This window comes from Xiphophorus couchianus, chromosome 18, assembly GCF_001444195.1.
Source record: "Xiphophorus couchianus chromosome 18, X_couchianus-1.0, whole genome shotgun sequence".
NCBI classification, from domain to species: domain Eukaryota; kingdom Metazoa; phylum Chordata; class Actinopteri; order Cyprinodontiformes; family Poeciliidae; genus Xiphophorus; species Xiphophorus couchianus.
The window spans coordinates 29,800,754-29,821,396 of NC_040245.1; the positions used below are offsets into that span (position 1 = coordinate 29,800,754).

Sequence of the window (20,643 nt, forward strand, 5' to 3'; positions counted from 1 at the left end):
ATAATGTTTTGGGAATGTAAAGATGCTAAGGTGCAGGCCCCCAGTTGCAAAATTTTTTTTTTTGAAAATTACAATTTTAATGGACCTGACCCAGAACTTTGTCATCGCCATCTGACAAAAAGAAATATACAATTATTTTTTAATGACCCTATTAGTGATATTTTTACTCAGTTTTACAGACAAATGCTTCTCAGGAAAAAAAAGAAATATTTAAAACAAAAAACAACATAAAGTCCATGTGACGGAGACAGTGTATGACAGAGTTGACACAGAACTGAAGGTGGTAACAAACCACCTTCAGAGAGTAAAAAGAAATACTTGATACATGTGACGTAATTCCATTTATGTAAAAGACATTAAAATGAATTAACTGCACACTTAAATGAGATTTGTCAACACTATCACTGAAAGAGTCACAATGTCAGTTAAAAACTCTGATGGAGTTGACAAAATGCCAAACTACCTCAATTTATATGATGTTATTCTGAAGGAGGCCATATTGTAGCTCATCTGGTCCATCAAATCTTTACACTATACTAAAATTACGCATTTATTTCACAAAACAAATCTCGAGGAAAGGCCTGCAGTCCAGCACCGTGCACCCACTGGAGGTACTGATCCCGGGGGGTCCTGAGGATGTGGACCAGCTGTTGTTAGTTATTTCTAGTGTTACACTGCTTGAAGCCAAAACTTCATCAAAGTTTTGTAAATTGTCAGTTATGGTGTTGACACATCATGGTTGTGATGAGCAACTTGGGAATAAAACAGAAGAAAAAACTAAAGAACAGCATAAGCTAACCAGAGCTGCCTGGCCCTCTTAGCAAAGGAAGAGAAAAGAAGAGGTCATGGGGTCCTCAGAAATTCTGATGCCCCCCAATAATGCCTGATTTTTTTTTTAACATTCTTTTTATCTGACGGTGTTGACAAAAATTTGGGACAAATTTCAATGTAGTTAGAAAATATATAAAAATTATTTTTAAATTAAATTTATTGATACTTTCATAATTATTTATTTGAATACTTATACTGTACTTCATTGTCATAATATATTATCTTAGTATTTTTAAATGGTTTTAAACTATTATAATGTATTGAGTTCTGCCCCAGGACAAGGGATGTTAAAGACACCATCCACCTACTACAATGTTTAAAATAAAAATATTCAGCAAACACCAGGAAAACAGACATTGTTGTGCTCACATGGCCCAGGTTAGTTTTGTCAGATATTTGAAAAAATTTATATTTTGTGTATATTTTATTCAAATGTTGTGCTTTATCCTTAGGACCTGTTTTGTCCCTCTTCTCAAGAATCACTGATCTGACATTAAAATACACACACACACGCCCACACACTCCCACACACGCCACACCACACACACACTCCCACACACACAGAGAAACTGAAATAAAACAATGAAAAACAAACAAACAAAACATGAAATCCTCAAAAAACAACAACACACAAATCAACCTGAAATGAAACTCCTCTTGGGTCCCCTGCTCCCCTCTTCTGCCTCCTGGGGGTCGCTGTAGATTTTGGTTGCCAGTGAATTCTGATCCTTGTCAGTGGTGTCTGGATTTGGATCCTTCTTTTCTTTAATATCTGTTAGTATCTGTTGTGTAGTCCGTTAAATAAACTGAATACACTTATTAATAGCAAAGCTTAAAAAGCTTCACTTCAAACTTATAATATGTGTGTAATGAACTAGTCAAACAGCAGCACTGTTATGAAGTGAAATTGTTCTCCTCACTAGTATGTTGAATCAACACAGAATGAAGACACAGAGGTCAAAAGAATCAGCATTTGTCATTTCTGGGTTTGTTTAAAAAAAAGTTTATTTCCCATTATAGTCAGTGTATAAAGTCACTAAAGCATGAGGTTCAATGATGTTTACACGCGTCTAAATGATCTCTTTGAAAACAATATAGAAAAAAATGATCTGATTGTAATCAAATAATGTAAATACAACATTTATTATAAAGGAATTTACTGTAAAACTGCAATTTGTAACTTTCATAAAATATGTTTTTGCATATTTGCTAAAACTTTCATTATGTTATGAAAGTAAAATATGAGATAAATAGCATAAGATATAGCTCCTGCACCTCCCCCCTGAGCTACTATTACCACCTGGCTTAATGCATCTCTCCTGATCAAAAACAACAAACAATCAGATCTGGGAGGAGTGTCTTAGTGCTGTCAATCACCCTTGTGTACACTGCACAATGTACTAATAGTGGAGAAACAACTTTGCGTTACAGAAAAACTTTTTATCTGCCGTCATCAGTGGCCATGCTAACTAGTATGAGCATTCACAGCAGGCTCTGCTATCAGGAAGAAACTGTAGCTTAGCAGAGAGCGAGGGAGTGGTAAGCAGCGCAGCATGTAGAGTGATTGACAGCACTAAGACCCTCCTCCAGGCTCTGATTGGTTGTTTCTAGTTAGCACTGGGAGAAAGCAGAGAAGCTTTTTTCAGATTATTTGTCTCATATCATATTGTCGCAATATGCAGAGTTTCAACAAATATGTATAAGTTACGTACTACAACTTTAACATACTATGCTTATTTTCAAGGCTAAATCTCCAAAAACATTAGAAAAATTCAGTGTAATACAAAATATTTTTCTTTGTATAATTTTAGACAATAACCTGCTAAAATCAATCATATACAAATAAATCATTAACTGTCTATTAGTAATTATGAAGGTCACTCATATGTTAGAAACCTCACTTTAGACATGGGTGTGGTGATGTTATGCTTAAAGCTGACTTGTGTTTGTGACATTTGAAGTGAATACCTTGCCTGATTTTGAGGCTTGATAGTTCACACTAATGCTCAAGAACATTAAAACTTGACAAAATGATCAGAAACATACTCAGGGTATTTATGCAGTAATTATTTGGAAGTAACTATGTGAACAATGGGAGTTAGATGACCTGAAATTCCTACAGATCCAAACCTGCAAATACATGCTTAGAAATCACGACAGCCCAACAAATGTTTGTTTTTTTAAAATATTATTTAACTGCACTTAATGCTAATTAAGAAATCTTCTGCAGAGACCCATGTGCTTAGCTTAGTTTTAGATAGAATTTTTGTGGACACACATTATACATGAAAATACTTTACAGTCTACTAAAATCTGAGGATACAAGAAATGCATTTAATATACAGCTCAAAATATATTTATCTGTGATGATTCTAAACGTCTCCAAAGTTTTTTAAATCTGCAGTTGTTCAGAAAAACAGGAAAGAAACTAATAAATGGATGGTTGCTTAGAAAAAAAAACACCCCATTCTTTCTCAGTTTTTCTGACTTTGACCTGTCAGATAATTTGACCTGAAGAATTGCAGAAATGAATAAATATCTTTACATCTTCGCACAATTTTGCGTCTTGCTACCATGGTGACGTTGCCCCCCAACTTCTTCAAATTAAACGAAATTGGTGTCAAACGTTTGTGCAACGTTGATGCACCAAAACATTTTGTTTGTGCCACAATCATGTTAAAGATATTACTAAATGTTTCCAGAGGTCATCGCAGGTCAACCAGCCTTCACCAAATTTACAAAAATAAGTAAATTGGGTGTCAGTTAACTGCTAAAATATTTTAGCTGCACTAACCAACATGAACAGAGCTCAGATGATTGACACCATATTTCTTTTGATTTTGTGAATGTGGACTGGCTTGTTGACCTATGATGACCTCTGGAAAATTTGTTCTATCTTTAAATATAATAAAATAGAACAGAATATACGTTATTGATCTCCAAGGAAAATTGCTTATTAGTTGCAATATCCAAGATGTTAATATATACTATACTATATATAGTACATACAGTATATATATATAGTTTAGTATAGTATAGTATATATACAAAATACGTGTGTGTGTGTAATAAATATAGTAGAGTAAAATGGTCACTATGTATAACATAGTGACCATCCAAGTAGATAAATGTTATGCTGTTGGTTGTTCGATCTTGGATGAAAAGCATCTTTAATCATCAGGGTCTTATACATTTATATGTTTTTGTTGTTGCTGGGTTGGGCACAGTTTACCTCAATCCCATGAAGAAAACACAAGTCAACAATGTTAATAAATACCATGGAGCATAATATATCCGTGTAATGACGCCCCCTTCACATTTCTGCCTGCCTCCTGGTGACACAAACAAGAACAATGTGCTGCACAAACCAGCTCCGGCATTGTGCACTAATATTGTTTAATTTGAGGTAGGAGAGGGGCCAACTTCACACCAACTTGATTCAGATCCTGCAGTGCCCTCTGCCTGTGTGACATGTCAGCCATCACATGTAGCTATAGTGTCTATACTGGCTTCTTTTTTTACTAATTCCCGTCGTCTTGCTTCTTCTTCACTATGAATTCTTATTTTGCATGCCACGTTGGAGATGTGTCTCACTTCTCTTAATGCGTCTGGAAGAGGGATTATGTTTTCCTTCAGGAACTCTGTGAAAGCTACAAAGATTTATTTCCACAAATATTCTATTTATCTTTAAAGTATTTAAATCTCAATAGAACAATGTCTCATTGTGAATATATTTGAACCGGTAACAGCTGTTATTAACACTGGTGAACATATCCAAAAGCAGTTCAATGATTTTGTTAAAGGCTGTATCTTATTCAAGTCAGAACAGATGATGAAAATGTGAAACATGTAATATGTGACCCATGTGGCATTAACATGTCCAATCTAAATTAAGGCATTTTATTGTCTGCGACTTCAGACAATATTTTATTCTTCTGCTGCACCTTCTTTATTTGCATCTAAACACAGTTTGGACAAACTGTGACCCAAGTAAATCAGGTAAGGAAAAAAGGCAGAGGCTGCACAGACTTCAAATTGAAATGCACAGGTGGAACTAGTGATGGGAACCAAGAGGACCACCTGTTTCTGACAGTATTTTACATGTCAGAAAATAAAGTTAGCTGGAATCTCCTGACCAAAATATCCATGTGCAAAGAACCCCTCCTGCTGTCCAAGTCGGAGCTTCTGTTTGTCATGTTTACTCCATCCTGTCAGTGTCATCACCATTGATTTGTACCACACAATCTTTGTTCAAAGGCTCCTTGGAGTGGGCGGTGTCAAAGTGCTCTTTGCTCACCAAGTACCTCCCCCGAGCATCCAGCCCCAAGGCAGGTAGAAATCGCCGGTCAAACTGAATTTCTTGGCGTAAGTAAGAGGTTTTCTTCTGGCAGGAGTCACCAGTTCCCTCTTGCAATGCTGTTAGGAAAACGACCAGCTCAAAGTGTTTGGATGTGCCTTCGCAAAGAGCAGGGTAGAGAGGGCTCTGGCGGTCTAGTCGGTGGTAAAAAGTAAGCGGGAAAATAAAGAAGGGGCATGGCTGTTGGCCTAAATGGTCCAAGTGGAAGTCCAGTGAGATCTGGTACAGAGCCTGGCCTTCCTGTTCCTCATAGAGAACTGCACTCACCTTCACGTCCACCAGAGGTCGCTGAATAAGATTAGTGACTCGTATCATGAGGCAGGTCTGGCCCTGGTGTTGGCCCACTACTGCCTGTGGACTGAACTCGATGGCTCCTGCTCTCTTCTGAGGACGAGCAATCTTGGCTACAAATGCACCTGAAAATGATACGTCAGGATAGTGTCATAATGTTACATGAAATCTTTCACATCAACTGCAAAACCATGCACGTCTAAACAAATGATTTGTCTTTAAATTAAATAAAATGTAACTGTGCAGTTGGGAGATCTGGCACTCGGCCACACAGTATTGTCTCATGGAAGATTAAAGAACTGTTGCTTAAATCTGATTAGGAAGCCAAACAAGTTGGAATGCAGCCCATCCATCATGAGGCTCACAGCTACAAGATGAATTACATTTTTTCACATTTTCATTGGCTTCTTGATTACGTATGTTCAAATGTTAATCTCCAGCAGTCTATGTCTTTTAAGAGGGCAAATTAATTGATTAATATTGTTTTGTTTTTGGTTGCTCAAAAAGCGATGAAGAAATATGCATCCGAACAGAAACTCCTCTATATCTGCATTCCTTTGTCAGAATAACTAGGAGGGTCGAATCCAAAACAAAACCAATAATTAAACAGTTTTTTATTTTGCTGGAGTAACATAATAACAAGCCTAAGTTTGGAGTTGTTTGAGCTTGCAGTTGGTAAGATTTGGCCAACAATATTATGTTATGAACTCGAGAACATCTCAAACATCCCAAATGCACAGTGTAGTTTGAAGATAGTCCTCCATCATCCCAACCATCTTCAAATAGATCTAATGGTGTTTGTCACATCAGCACATGTGAACAGGTGGTTTATACCTAAAGGACATGAGCTATATCAGCATTACAGTTTACAATGGCAAGTTATTGAGAGAAAAAAAGGAATATCTAATAACATCCTAAAACACATCACAATAATATGCAAAACCTATTTCTGTTAACTCCTCCATAGGCTTATACTGTAGGATTGGGCGAGCAGCTAACCATGTGATGTGGGCAGATTATGATTTATGGTTTATGAATTGTGCTAGACTTTGCAATTCTACTCAATTCTCATCTCCCTCCAGTGCTCCCTTTGGGATTTCTCTTTCTTTTTCCTCCCATTGACCTTTATTTCTCTGAATAAGTGTAACCCTGCACTCTTTTAGAATTGTAGCCTGTTTATAGACGTAGTTTTGGAATGGCAGTGGAGAAAGTGAACAAAGTCATTCAGTCCATGTTGGCCGTGCTTCCAAATATTGAACTATTAACGCCGGAGCAATATAAAGATAAAGATTAACACAATTTAATCTTTGCCAGAGAATCTTTGGTGGCTGGTAAACACGTCATTCGGCTCAGCACTTCTCTCTTTGCTGTGGGGGACAGTTGTTTATTTAAGCTAGGGATATAGAAATATAATAATAGAATTCCACATGTATGCCTATCTGAGAATATATGGTAACTCTCTGATGAATAAGAGATTTTTAAATAATTTATTGTCTAGATAGTGTTAAATGGAGGTTAGCTATTATATTATAGCGATGAATCTTTTGACATGGCAAAACCTTGATATTGTTCTTTATTTCGATAATATAGAATAAATGATAAAATATTCTAATAATTTATTCATGTAGATTTTTAATTCATTTTAATACATTTAAGTTGGCATCATAAAAATATTAGTTGACAATTTTATACTTTTATTATGAAAATAAAATAATATTATACAACATCTATACATGATTTTCTGAGAATATTTTGATGATTTCTTGAGGATTTATGGATCATATACCCAACTTCAACATCTCTCTGCCTGGCTTCCTGACTGTATGAGCAGATAGAGATTTAACCCTCCTCCATTCCTGGCTCAATTCATAGTGAGAGTGAGGCAGATGTCCTGGTCGGACAATGGGGAAGTGATGGGGGTGTCCCATCAGACCGTCACTTCCCGAAACCTGTATGTAGTCCTGCGTCTTCGCCAGGACTAGATACAGGACCCAAAGCTCACACAGGGTCCACTTCACCCATCGTAGGACTACGGGAGGGTTAAAGAGCAGCAGGAAAAGTACACAGTAAAATCCCAAGTGTAAATCAGCATGTCAGAGCATGTGAACTCTGTGAGAGTCAATTCAACAGCAGCGAGAGTAAAATGCCTTTTTATGTTGACTCCGAAGAGCTCCGCCCCTTTCACCTCCTGCCAGACTGAGCAGAATTTTCTCAGCGCCATTTTCAACGTCTTCGCTGTGCCTGAGAAATCACAGTAAGGTTCCTCAATTTAATTTTTTTTTTCCAGATTTTCTAGTCAAAGCAGCATATTAAAGTAAAGTAAAGTTTGTTGATTCTTGTGTTGTGTGTGAATTGTGAGACAGTTATTTTTTGTTTTTGGGCATGTGCACCGACTGATGGCACCTTTTGAATTTCGTTGTTCTTGTGACAATGACAATAAAGATTTATCTCTCTAACATAGTTCTTCAAGCAGAACTTATTTTTTGTCAAAAATATGCATTACACATGACAGATGTGAAATGCCAAGGGGCGTAGAAGTCAATTGGACATCGCTGTGGCACCGACTGTTAGCATTCTTGTAGTTGCAAGTTTTTAAAATCTTTTTATTCTCATATCTTGTGTTGTTTCTGTTCTGGAACGGTGATCTTACTTCCGCCATTCTCCTGCTCAGCCTGATTGCTCCTTCCTGCCGAGGCTGAAAAAGATCTGGCAAGGTTTCTGCATCCCAGGCTGAAAGGTTTATGCTGCGTATTTTTTGCAAAAACTATCATCTGTTCCCTTTCTCCACTTTTTCTCTGTTTCTTGTTTCTTGAATCCATTTCATACATGAAATGGATTCTGTTTGAAAACAATTTTTCTTCCTTTTATTGCCATGTATTCTTGTGCCTGTGTCCAGACTGTTGATTAGCTGCATTGACAGGGAAAGCTTGAAGCATTTAACTTTCAGCAGAAATGTTGTAATCTAACTTTTTTTCCCTTTTCGTTATTTTCATACTTGGAGTGGAACAAGCATCCAGGACCGTAATGATGCCATCAAATCCACCATTTATACAGTTAACAAGCACCAAGTTTGCCCAAGAACATAAACACCATTTTATGGTTTTATACATTTTGATTTTGATACTATCTTGATATTCTTCTATATTACTTAATATATTTTCATATTGAAAGTTTCATACTTTTAGAATCAAGTGTCAATATCTAGATTTTTTTTTTTTTACACTTATTTGTCAGTCATCATTTTTTAGAAACAAATTTGTGGTCTTTAACATAATCTGACATATTTCTGCCTTCTACTTTTAAATGCTGTGATTTTCAAATGCGTTCATTTAAATAAAACAGCAACATGTTACTATGGTAAAATGATGCTTTGGTGCAAACAAAGGACAAGTCTGTTATCTGACAATTGTTATGTATTTAAAAAAATTTCTCCATGTTAAAAAATTGCCTGGCTCTACAGAATTTGATCGAGAACATAAGCAAAGATTCTCCTAATTGCTCACTGTCAACCCAGAGGTCTAATTTGAAAACCTTTTGTGTACTTTGTGGCAAAAATGTTTACTTGGCCTTCTAAGAACATTTATGTTTTTAACTTTCTACAACAAACAAAATTAATATTGTTTGAATAAAATAAGAACAATTGTTCTTTGTAACAAATGGTACTAATGATGTGAATTTTTGTTTAAAAAAACCAAAACAGAACTGGTTAAAGATTTTCAGATAAATTCGTCATGATTTACAAATACTTGTTTTACCTTAAAAGTTTTATATTAAGTCTTAGTGGTATATCTGAGAATTATTTAAATATTTTACATTATTATTGATTTCAATAAATGCAAATGTTGAACAGGTTTATGGTAAAACAGTATCTAATTATTAGTTTTTGGACACTGAATTAACAGAGATTAATGCTGAGCATAGCGTTACATTTCATTAACAGTGCTATAGAGGTCTCACACTATTGGATATTAATTAAAATAACAGTCAAAAACTAAAAGTATCCTTTTTGAATAACTCTGCAGGTGTTATTTCTCTCCATAGAATAAATGTATATTAACAATTGTGAGTGTTAGTCAACTTTTATTCTATAAGTCATTTTAACTCTAATTAGAATAAAATTAGAGTAACACTGACATCAGTGTAACTTTAACACTGTACAGGGTGGGACCACGTGTTCACTGGCTCAGTGTGGAAACGGACTTTTAGTGTTGAATTAATGTTGCTCATTCTCCTGTGCTGGGTCTTTCTGTGTGGAGTCTGCAGATTCTCCCTCTGCATGCATGGGTTCACTCTGGGTACTCTGGATGCCTCACCGTCCAGAAGCATGACTGCCTGGTTTACTGCCATCTCTAAATAACAACTATGTATGTTTGTCTGAGTGGTATGGTTGTTTTCACTCTTAGGGTTGACACTATCCACCCATACATTCATTGTCTACACCTTCTTATCCTTCCAGGGTCGCAACCATTTTTATTTTAACTTGTTCTTTTTTGTTCATTCACATTTTGTTATTTGAGAAACAAACATTTGTCTCATATGTTACTTCCTTAAGTCCATACCTTATTATTTACTGTGACTCATTAAGGACCATGTAGCCAATTATTGAAGCATACTGTCTCACTCCGACTGTCATCAAAACCAAATCAGTTGCACAAAAAATAATTAAATACATGTCTGATTAAAAATATACTCTTTAAATGAAGAACTATATCCAATACTTGCTTTGTGACTGATTGTAATATTTTGTGAAATGAGACACACAGTAGTCTGTTCTGTAAGAATTTAAACACTGCAAGTATCAGATGGTATTTATAAAAGAAGAGAAAATATATGCTCTACTCTCATTAAAGCACAGATAATTAATTCACATGATGTTTTCGAACCTTTAAAGATCAAATTTAATTTCCTACATTCATTACATTTTGTTGAATCTGTTCTTTATAATTCTGTAGTTCTTTGTCAGTATTACATTATGCCTAATTCCTGAGCACAGCCTCACTGCAGATATGTTTACTACGTCTAGCATAGTGTTCTCTCATGCTTTGGTCAGAATTTGTACCTGTGATGAAGGCCTCCAGCATAAGCCCCAGCAGCATCTGCACAGCCAGCAGTGCTATAGCACTGGGACAGTCTCCACTGGGGAACATGGTGCCATAGCCAATGGTCAGCTGGGTCTCAAGAGAGAAGGAGAAGGCAGCAGTGAAACTTGTAATATGTTTCACGCAAACCACGTGATCCTGTGGGGGGTCATCATGATTTTTCACAGCAAGGTCTCCATTGAGATGGGCCAGCAAGTACCACAAGCAGGCAAACAACAGCCAGTGGGCAATGAAGGATGCACAGAAGGCGAGGAGTACCCATCTCCAGCGCAGACTCACCAATAGTCCCCACAAATCCTGCAGCGCCAGCAGCCAGACTCTGCCCCAGCTCCTGCGCCACGAGTCTGAGGGGCAGGCAGGGGCATTAAGCGTACAGTGTCCATCTTTGGTGACTAGACGTTGACGAGCAGGAGAAGACAACAGGGGGTAGGAGGATACTTTGCCAGCCAGAACGCTACTGTTGGTTTTGGTTGTCATGGTTGCAGGCAGATCTCAAACAGGGCAAATGAAATTGACCCTGAAAGAAAAAAAAAAATTAATGTTAGTAATACAATTTTTAAACTTTGACATTCATGTTCGTTCATGTGACTGATCAGCAGCAACACTGAATCTTTCTTTATGGTTCTGACGTTCAGCCTCTGGCGCTGTTCCAGAGAGTGCTGTCCGTTATTAATAAATATGATTGTAATCATAGTTTGTGAATAGGGTGCGAACTGAAAGTGCAAAAAATAATAAAACTACTAAACACGGACATTTTTACATTTTTATTAAATATTCAAATACGAGACGTTTTGTTCTTGAGCTTCTTTTTGACAGGTCTAGCCATGGAATCGGTTGTAGACATGTTGAAATCAGTTGATTTTAGGGTCCTAGTTTTCATGTAAAACAGATTCTCAAAATTAGGTTGAATGTACAGAACAGTCATGTTTAATTTAAGCAGCTGTATGGGATGTATGTGCCGGCAGTCCTGACAGTCTGACAGCTAGACTTCTGCATTCTGCAGAGTTTCTATTTCTATGTCAATATTGTTGCCAGGAGATTAGAGCGGCTCTCAGCTGGGAATCAGTCTGAGCAACACAGTGACATGCAGAGTAGGAATGTGTCTTGCAGGGAGCTTTCCCTGCATGGCTGTATGACTCTTCACAAATAACAAATCTCTCCATTCCATGAATAAAACTACTCTTCAATGTCAGGCTTTGTGCTTTCTCTACTCTTCAAAGTTAAAACTTGTGTCGCCATGCTTCAGCATTTAGGTTGGGTCTGGAGTTGATTTGGTTGGAAAATGTACTCTTCCCAGAAATAAAAACAATAGTTGGATAATTCTCAGCAAGATTGTCACATGTCTCCGTTTCAAGCCCACTCAAACTGAGACAGTTCTGATGGAACCAGATATGAGGGGACGAGGATATTAGCATAGTATTAGCGTCGTTCTCAGTTTTGCATACGGGATGTCAGGATGTGATTCTAGACTACTTGTTGATCAGACTTACATGATTCAGATCATTAATTATATTTTCAAATATATGAGAACACACTTTTCAAATGATGACGTGATTTATTAAATGTCTAAAGCTAAGGAAACCAGCCTGGTTTTCTAATAACTTAATAATTAATAACCTATTTTTTTATTTTAATTGTAATTTTTCTAATAACCTAATAACTGATGATGCCTCCAGTCCAAACATGTGGGATGGCAGTGAATGTTTTAGACTGGGGAGGAACTCTGTACCCCTCTACTTTGCAGAACTGCTTTCAGTTCAGCCACATTTGATAGATTTTCAAGAATGAAGGAATATTAAAGTCATATTAAACTCCAGAGAATGATGGCACACAGAAGAATTCTTTACAAAATCAAGAACATGACGGACAGCCCTGATCATCCTCCTCATTGTATGGCTGCATAACCTACATATGCTTCAGGTTAGGATGGCAGAATATTCTCCTGACAAGGTTTTCTGGTAAAGAGCAGAATTCAAGGTTCCATCAATAAAACAGATCATCATGTGGGATAAAAGACTTCCTGGAGGATCTCTGCAGTGTTTCCTGGACTGAAATGATGGTGTTGTTTTAAGGAAATGCTGATTATTTTGGGGTGGATGTTCCAGTACCCACAACGGGACCCAACACATCCCACTGTAATCTAATCGGTCAACAGAATACTTTTCTATATGTCATGAATATCATTAGGAACTCTTTGGTAAAGGTGAGATGTTCCTTTGAGTTCTTTTTGATAAGCAGTGGTTCTGATCTGATTACCTTTCTTATTGTTCAACCATGAACTCTGACCTTAAGAGAGCAGACATCTTCAAATCTGCAATTATACTGTGTATCCTATAAAACACAACTTACATTTTTTCATACAATTGTAATCACACACATGCATGATTATTAAAATGTAAACTGATTCACTACAGATTCCTGGAGGCTCCTGCATGTTTTTTTTTTTAATGATTGCACCATGGATTGAGCACCATGACAACAAAAGAACAATATCACTTTGATATAACAAAACTAACTAATCTTTAGCTTTTATAAAAAATAAATGTCTGCCAGCAGAAACATACTCTGTGTTTCATGTGACTGTATCATTACAGTGTTTTTGCAGGTGAAGTTATTTCTGATTGCGTGAAGCAGCACATCAGAGACATGGTGCTCATTACCTTGGGCTCGTGCAGAGGTTTATGTAATGTGTGATCAGCTGCCACTGTTTTCTACATTTTTAACTTCATCACTTCACAGCATGGCTGAACTGCAACATCAGACGTGTGATAATCCAAACTCATTTAATATTTGAACTTGTTTTCGGTCTGTTGGTCGATTACCAACTCTGATTCCCACAAATAGTTTTAGCTAAAAATAAAAAAGACTAAGCTGAAAACATCTTTCTTTACAGCCTTTTATAACAATGATAAAACACACACAAACTTTCCCTGTGTTGCTCCTGAAGAAAACTCTTCAGCTGTAATCAATCCCCATGATTAGATCACCAATTGTTGCCCCTTTTTATCCAGGTATCAGAACCTCACCTCAGGTCAGCATCATGCTGGGGCTTGTACTCACCTAGAGCTGCACTCAGGGCCAACCTGGAGCCCTTTGACCTGTTCCCCTTAGACTGGCTCTGTGAAGCAGACTCAGGACTGCGGCTCATTCAGAGAGCGCCACCGATTCCTTGGAAAAATGGGGGTTCAAAATCTCAAAAGGAGTCCAACAGAAAAAGTGGGGTGGGGGGAAATTTCTCTCCACTGAGGTTGACTCTGAGTGTGACTGAGCGTGCTGCTCTTTACTCCACTGTGAGGTGCAGAGTTGAGCTCCAGGGCCAGGGGGATTCAAATGGTCACATTACTCTGCAGGGAGCCTATTAGTATTCCCGGAAGATAGCAGATAGAGAGGGATTTGAAAGGGGCTGTTTGTTGGGGGTGGAGTGATCAACACCTTGTCACAGTTCATTCAGTCCGATAACTATTGTTGTGACAAACTGGAACTTTTAACCGTTTGTGTGTACATGCATCCATGTACTGCTTCATTGATTTCTGATGTTATCTGGAGTATTAAGGAAAACATGAACACAGATGTTAAGATTGTTAGAACTGAGAACAGGAGTAACGGGATCTTAGGAGGATTTTTGGGGGGGTATCTTGCAGGAGATTTTTTCTTGTCTTCTTCTTGTCTCGTCTTGTAATCTCTTAGATATGAGACAAGAATTTAAAATCATTTCATTGTGCCGAAGACTTTAATTATCATTAAAAACTGACAACATTACTACACGACTGTGTAATAGTCAAATAAGTTACATATTAACCAAGAAATCATTGAGGCCTTCCTTCTTGATAGCAAGCAGCAGATAATTGTCAAAATGTCAACACTGCTCTTTGACCCTTGAACATCAGAACAGCTTTCTTTACTCAGAAGATTGTTTGTCTCTTCAACAAACCAAAGTTGAGCTTCGCTTTGTTGAAGATCTACTTTAATTAATTATGGTCAACTTTAAAATCTCTGTAGTCTTTTCTGTTGATCAAATTGCAACAAACTTTGTTGGTTTGTCCGCCATTAATTGAATTTTATAAAAGTTAATACTTCAGTATTAGTTTGTTACTATTTGATTTCTTGTAAAGTTAGCAAGTCTTAAGGTTTGGATGACAACGCGTGCAGTTTGTGACCAACTGTCGTTTAATGCATGTGTTTATTTTCCTTGTGAAGTTTAGGCACAAACACAAATATCCACATACAGTTAGATTAACTGAACTGACCATTTCTTGCTGCCATAATAAAGCAACTAAGATTATGTTTTTAAGAAATATAAAATTTTGCTTTGTAAAGAATGAAAACCATATCTTGTAACTGGTATCTTTATTGTCACTATAGACTTATAATAACATTTTCGTTGAGACATTGACTCAGGATGGACATAAATTAAAAGTAAAGAGTAGCATCTCTTCAGGAAGACCTTAAAAATAGTAACGATAAAACTGGGAAATACACTGTGTTTAAGTTGATTTGTTCTGTATTTAATGTAGAAAATAAAAACAGGTCCACAAGATGAAGAAAGAATTCATCTTTATTCATTACAGCCTCCTCTATAGATGCCAAGAATGGACTTCAAGCAGCCTAGCCTTGCTACAATATTCCACTCGATTCAAATCTCACGTCACAGCTCAGTCTGGGCTTTCTCCCATTATCTTGGATTCCTCTGTTAGAATTTCACCTGGGCCAGTCAGTGAACAGAAGGAGAATTTGTGAATGGAGACATTGATTTTCTGCTCTGTTTTAGAATTGCAGTCTAGCTGTAGTTTTAGAAACGGCAGCAGTGAAACTGAACAAGGACATTCGGTCCGTGTTGGTCACACCTAAAAATATGAAATTATCATAGCAGCTGGTTCTCTCGGGTCAGCACTTTTCACTTTGCAGTGGAGAACAGTTGTGTACAGCCCAGGAAATATCCTGAAAGCTTCATAGTGTCAAACTGGCACATTACACATGCCACGGGCAAATGTTAGCGATTGGATAAAATTTTAAACTTCAACACAGTCCACACCACCAGGAAGCAATCGTTTCTCAGCAGCTGAAAGCCCAGATCCTCTGGACGAAGCAAAGCGTAGACCAAGGAGCTGGTTTACCAGGATAGACTCCAAGCAAACCCTGAGATTTTTCCAGTCTGAAAGAGAAACAGAAAAGTATGTAAATGACTGTATCCAATGACTGACAAGAAGAGTTAGATATGATAGTTTTAAGATTTACTTTCAACAACTATGCCGTGTATATTCCAAAACAGAAAAAATGCTCAATTCAGTTGAGGTAAAAAAAAAAAACTTTATTAATCCAGAAGGAAAATGAAATGTCGCTGCAGGTCAGGACATTGATGGGTGGATGTTCACTGTGCCAGGAGGGAGGGAGGTACCAAAAAATAAAATAAAAAAAGCAGGAAGAGAGACGCTTGAGAAGCATTTATTCATGGTTTTCTTCACCTTCCAGGCTTTTTGCTTGTGGGCCTGTGGTGAACAAAACAAGTTGACATTTCAGGACAAACTAATAATTGATCCAGATGGATGTTCCAACATAACTGAACAAGATTGGGGTTTTAAAAAACTGAGTGTTGATGATCAACGAACATTCAAAGTTGGGGAAACTAAAACACTGAGTGAATCTCAGAGGAAGCACAATTACTTTTTTTCTGTAAAACAGAGTGCACACCTGATTGGGTTTTATCATTTATCTTCCTTTTTGTGGTTAAGATTTGTTTTGTGGTATATTTTAGTTAATTGAAATTGCACAAGAGAAGTTGTACTTATTTTTTGTAAGATGTTAATTAATAATTAATGAGGTAATTGTATAAAAACAATGTTCTGTTTGACAAGTTGTGTGTTCTGTGGCATGGAGGTCTTATTTACTCTCTCACAGAAAATCCTACTGCCAGTCTCCTCTCCTAACCTACAAATCATTCAGTTTAAATCTAAAGAAATCTGTAATGATTGTGATCAGTAAGCTCCTGGGCCTGAAGTCATTTTGCACAAGCCAGATCTAGTTAATGTAGATGTCACACAAAGAAGCAGCAGAATAGTTACAGAGTGGAAAACACATGCAGTTTATGTAGATTACATAGGCGGTTGCCAAAATAACACTGCTGGACTCTTGGTAAATAATATGGACGGAAAATTACTGCCAAGTGTTCACTGCAGAGACGACACTCCACAGTACCATGGATGACACCATCTGTTGTTGACGAGCACTGCTAATGCACCTGCTTTTCTTTTCCTGCTGCTCTTTAGACATCTGTTTGCTCGTACAGTCAGGGAGCTTGGCAGAAAGGCGGCGGAGTCTGGGATATGATCCTGCAGCCGAGTCTCAGTAAAGCACACAGACTTCAGACTGGTGTGATCTGCTAGGGACAGACAGAGACTGAAAAGGCTTGGATGGCCAGCTCTGTCCTACGATGCCCTCTGGACCCAGGTGTTGTATCAGTGGTATTATATCAAGGTGCTGTGTGGAAGGAAAATGGCAGCTGAGCTGTTTTGCCTGTTGGACATCATCACCCACCTCATGCAGGGAGCTCTGACAGCTCAATGGCAGACTGCTCCATCCACATAGTGGGGATGATTGTCGTTTTACATTTCTGTTATTCTAGGTTTCATCTCCGGTGGCCTTTATTTTGCAGTAGGCAAACCGGAAGGTGGATTATGAGAAACGGGGAAGATGTGCATCGACGGTCATCAGGCCAGGACGTGAACCCATGATGGATGCGTACATGGGTCGCACTGCCAAGCCCCACTTCTGTTACTCCTGTCCACTTTTTGTCATGACAATTTAAATTTCAAACTTGTGGGAGTAATAAAAGACTATCGTAAACTTGTTGGCCAGTGATATCACGTTTTATGGTTTGAATTTCCTCCTTTCCTCTTTCCTTTTTGCTTCTGCATCCATAAACATGATCCCTCCTTTTAAACTAATCTGAGATTTGTGGTTTCACTTAAGATATTATTTCAGCTTGTGTGACGTTATTCAGCTGCTCCCACTTGTAGCAGCTATGCTGCTACAAGTGGGAGCCATGGTTACATATCATAGCATATGACCAAAACTAAAAACAATATTAATAGAAATCTTTCTAGTTGCACAGCATTCAAAGCTAGAGAGAACTGTCATCCCAAAAAAAAAGAAGTAATTTCTCTGCCAGACATGGAGAAATTAAAATGTAAAATAATAATAATAAATGCAGCTAACAGAGCCACTCCAACATGCTGATGCATTGAGTGGTGCAAAATGCAGGGAAGAAACAGGCAGAGCTAAAACTGTAAAGAAACTTTAATAGCAATTAAAAAATAAGGGCAAAAAGCAAAATTCAGAACATCTTCAGACAAACCAAGTGAGCTACAGTAAATAAAACATAAGGATATGACAAAGAATGAAGCGAGACAGGAGTATACTGACTGGCTGATGAAAAACAGCATTTAAGGGAGAAACTGGGAAAACATTGGAGAAAATGGTTAACATAGCAATCAGGAAAAGTAAGTTATGATAAAAAACAAAACAAAACACTAAACAGAATAGAAAAAAAAACTAACAAACTAAGATCACTTGCTGGAATTGCACAAAAAAATCCTTTCATTGCTGGAACACAGAAATGACATCCTATTAGATATTTAACTTGTGTTTCAAAGTCTGTGAGACAACATGGAGCAAAACCACTGATTGCTATACGTATATACTATTGCAAAATATACTATTGTGCAATAGTAAAATAGTGTATTTAACCTTTATAAAAAATGACAGCGTCTATTGTGTAAGATTTTACACAATAGTAAAATTGTGTATTTTACTATTGCAAAATATACTCTTATTTTTTCCATCTTGTTAAATTCAGCTGTGTTTTTATTGATCAAACATGATTTAAACCCTGCCAGGGGTTAAAACTGGGACTTTTTTCATTTCTCCCTCTTCCCACTCTGGATCTGCATGGGTGACATTGTTAGGAAGTGACGTGTTGTCAGCATTTTACTGTTACTTCGCCTTCATTCTCTCTCATTAGTCTGAAGAGTGAGACCTACTACTGGGAAACCCTTCACCCCTCCGCCCTCTTACCCCACCCCCTCCGTTCCTTGTGTATTTTCTCCATGGGGTGAATGAGAGCTTTGGAGGAACTTAATGCACATGGGAAAAGAATAACACCTAATCAGTATTTAATTAATCACAGTTTTAATCGATGTATGTCGACCAAAGTAACTTGAGCTTTAACGTATAGATCCCAAACTTCTGAACTACCATTGTGGTAGGCAAGTGCAATGTTAGGTAACCATAATCACTGTGGCTTCTAGACAGACAAAATGAAAGTGAACTGGTATTTGGTTAAAAATTAAATGGTTAATGTTTCCAAGCCAGACTTACTGATGTTCAACGTCTCTATTTGAAGTCTTTTGTACTTCCTGATTGTTTTGGGCTGTAGTGACAACTGGGTATAGCTGAACCATCTGCATGGTTGGACCATCTTTTCATCAATCATGAAATAAAATGTGCAAGTCATATTAAAATAGAAAATAAAAAATACTCCCCAATATTCTAACTGACTCAGCTGAGTCTAAAGCAGTTCTGCCTACCAACACTGCGGTTAGGAAATGACCCATCAGGATTTTTTAAAGTGGATACTGCATGTTTTTAAATCCTCCTTTTTCACATGTAAATCTTGTGCTTAATGTCTATATAAAGTAGAACTGCAATGCTTTGGCTTGATTTCCTGGTTATTGTAGCTACAACAAATGTCTCCTCAAGGTACATAACAGGAAAATCACTCATTTCAATTCAGTCATTCATACATTCCAACTGATCCTCACTATTAAACAGTACAGTATGCTCAATTAATTCTTCAAAGTAGCTTAAAAAGTTTCCATCTGGGATATCCAGTATATTGGACAGACGTAGAAAGTAACAAAGTATAAGTTTCTTGTTAATGTACTTAAGTAGCTTCTATGTGTATCTGTATTTTCCTTAGTGTTTATTTTCCTGATGTTTTACTTTTAATGCATGTATTTAAATCAAAAGATAGCTTTACTTTTGACTTCTTGCATTTCCAGAACCAATAAACACTTCAAAATGATGACAGGACAGACACAGAAAAGCAAAGCATCCCACATCCATGGCCTTATTTATGAAAGCTCTTCAAAATCAGCTCCAAGACTGAATCATTGTGCAGGTACTGTGTTATGTGATGACCAAAGAAGCAGAAGCAGCTGGCATTCAATAATCCACCATAAAATCTGAAAAAAAAAACAACAAATAAAAATAAAGAAAATAAACAAACCGTACACATAATCATGTATGTTTAGGTATTGAGGTATTAAGAGCTAATTTTGTAAGTTTTGTAAGTCAGTTTACAACGTTGTATAAGCAGCAAATTCATCATTATATAACTGTATAACTATAACTGTATTGTAATAGTTATTAGCCTCTTAATTATTATGATGACAGCAGGGTCCTGATGGACCCTTTGACTTACATTACAAGCACTGTGAGTGTGGCTGTTAACGGGATTAATGGAATGTCCATCCATCCATCCATTTTCTGTTCACCCTTGTCCCTAATGGGGTTGGGAGGGTTGCTGGTGCCCATCTCCAGCTACGTTCCGGGCGGGAGGCGGGGTTCACCCTGGACAGGTCGCCAGTCTGTCGCAGGGCAACACAAAGACATACAGGACAAACAACCATACACACACACACTCACACCTAGGGAGAATTTAGATAGACCAATTAACCTAACAGTCATGTTTTTGGACTGTGGGAGGAAGCCGGAGTACCCGGAGAGAACCCACGCATGCACAGGTAGAACATGCAAACTCCATGCAGAAAGACCCCGGGCCGGGAATCGAACCCAGGACCTTCTTGCTGCAAGGCAACAGTGCTACCAACTGCGCCACCGAGCAGCCCTTAATGGAATGTTTGAAATGTAAATTCTGTTGTTTTTTAGTGGCTCCTTTATGCCCTCTTGTGGTGAAAGATCTTTAGAGAGTTTTATTTGGACTCATCCAGTCCTGGACCCTCTTCGGGTCAGATCTACTAAAGGTTTGTGTATAAAAACAGATAACAA

General features: G+C 37.5%; 1 protein-coding gene across 1 annotated transcript; it reads right to left on the reverse strand.

Annotated features, from left to right (window-relative positions):
- Positions 1–1,818: 1,818 nt before the first annotated feature.
- Positions 1,819–13,896, reverse strand: kcnj13 (potassium inwardly rectifying channel subfamily J member 13). Its single transcript, XM_028044633.1, has 3 exons — positions 13,639–13,896; positions 10,539–11,095; positions 1,819–5,604 (listed from the first exon to the last, which is right to left on the reverse strand). Exons 2-3 carry the CDS (start codon positions 11,053–11,055, stop codon positions 5,030–5,032), a joined length of 1,092 nt encoding a protein of 363 aa, XP_027900434.1. The 5' UTR covers positions 11,056–11,095; positions 13,639–13,896; the 3' UTR covers positions 1,819–5,029.
- Positions 13,897–20,643: the final 6,747 nt, after the last annotated feature.

Excerpts from the sequence above, each read along its gene's own strand:
- kcnj13 (XM_028044633.1), bottom strand. The coding sequence starts at position 11,055 with ATGACAACCAAAACCAACAGTAGCGTTCTGGCTGGCAAAGTATCCTCC. Across the intron at positions 5,605-10,538 it reads GCTGGAGGCCTTCATCACAG|GTGCATTTGTAGCCAAGATT; the intron begins GTACAAATTCTG and ends TATCATTTTCAG.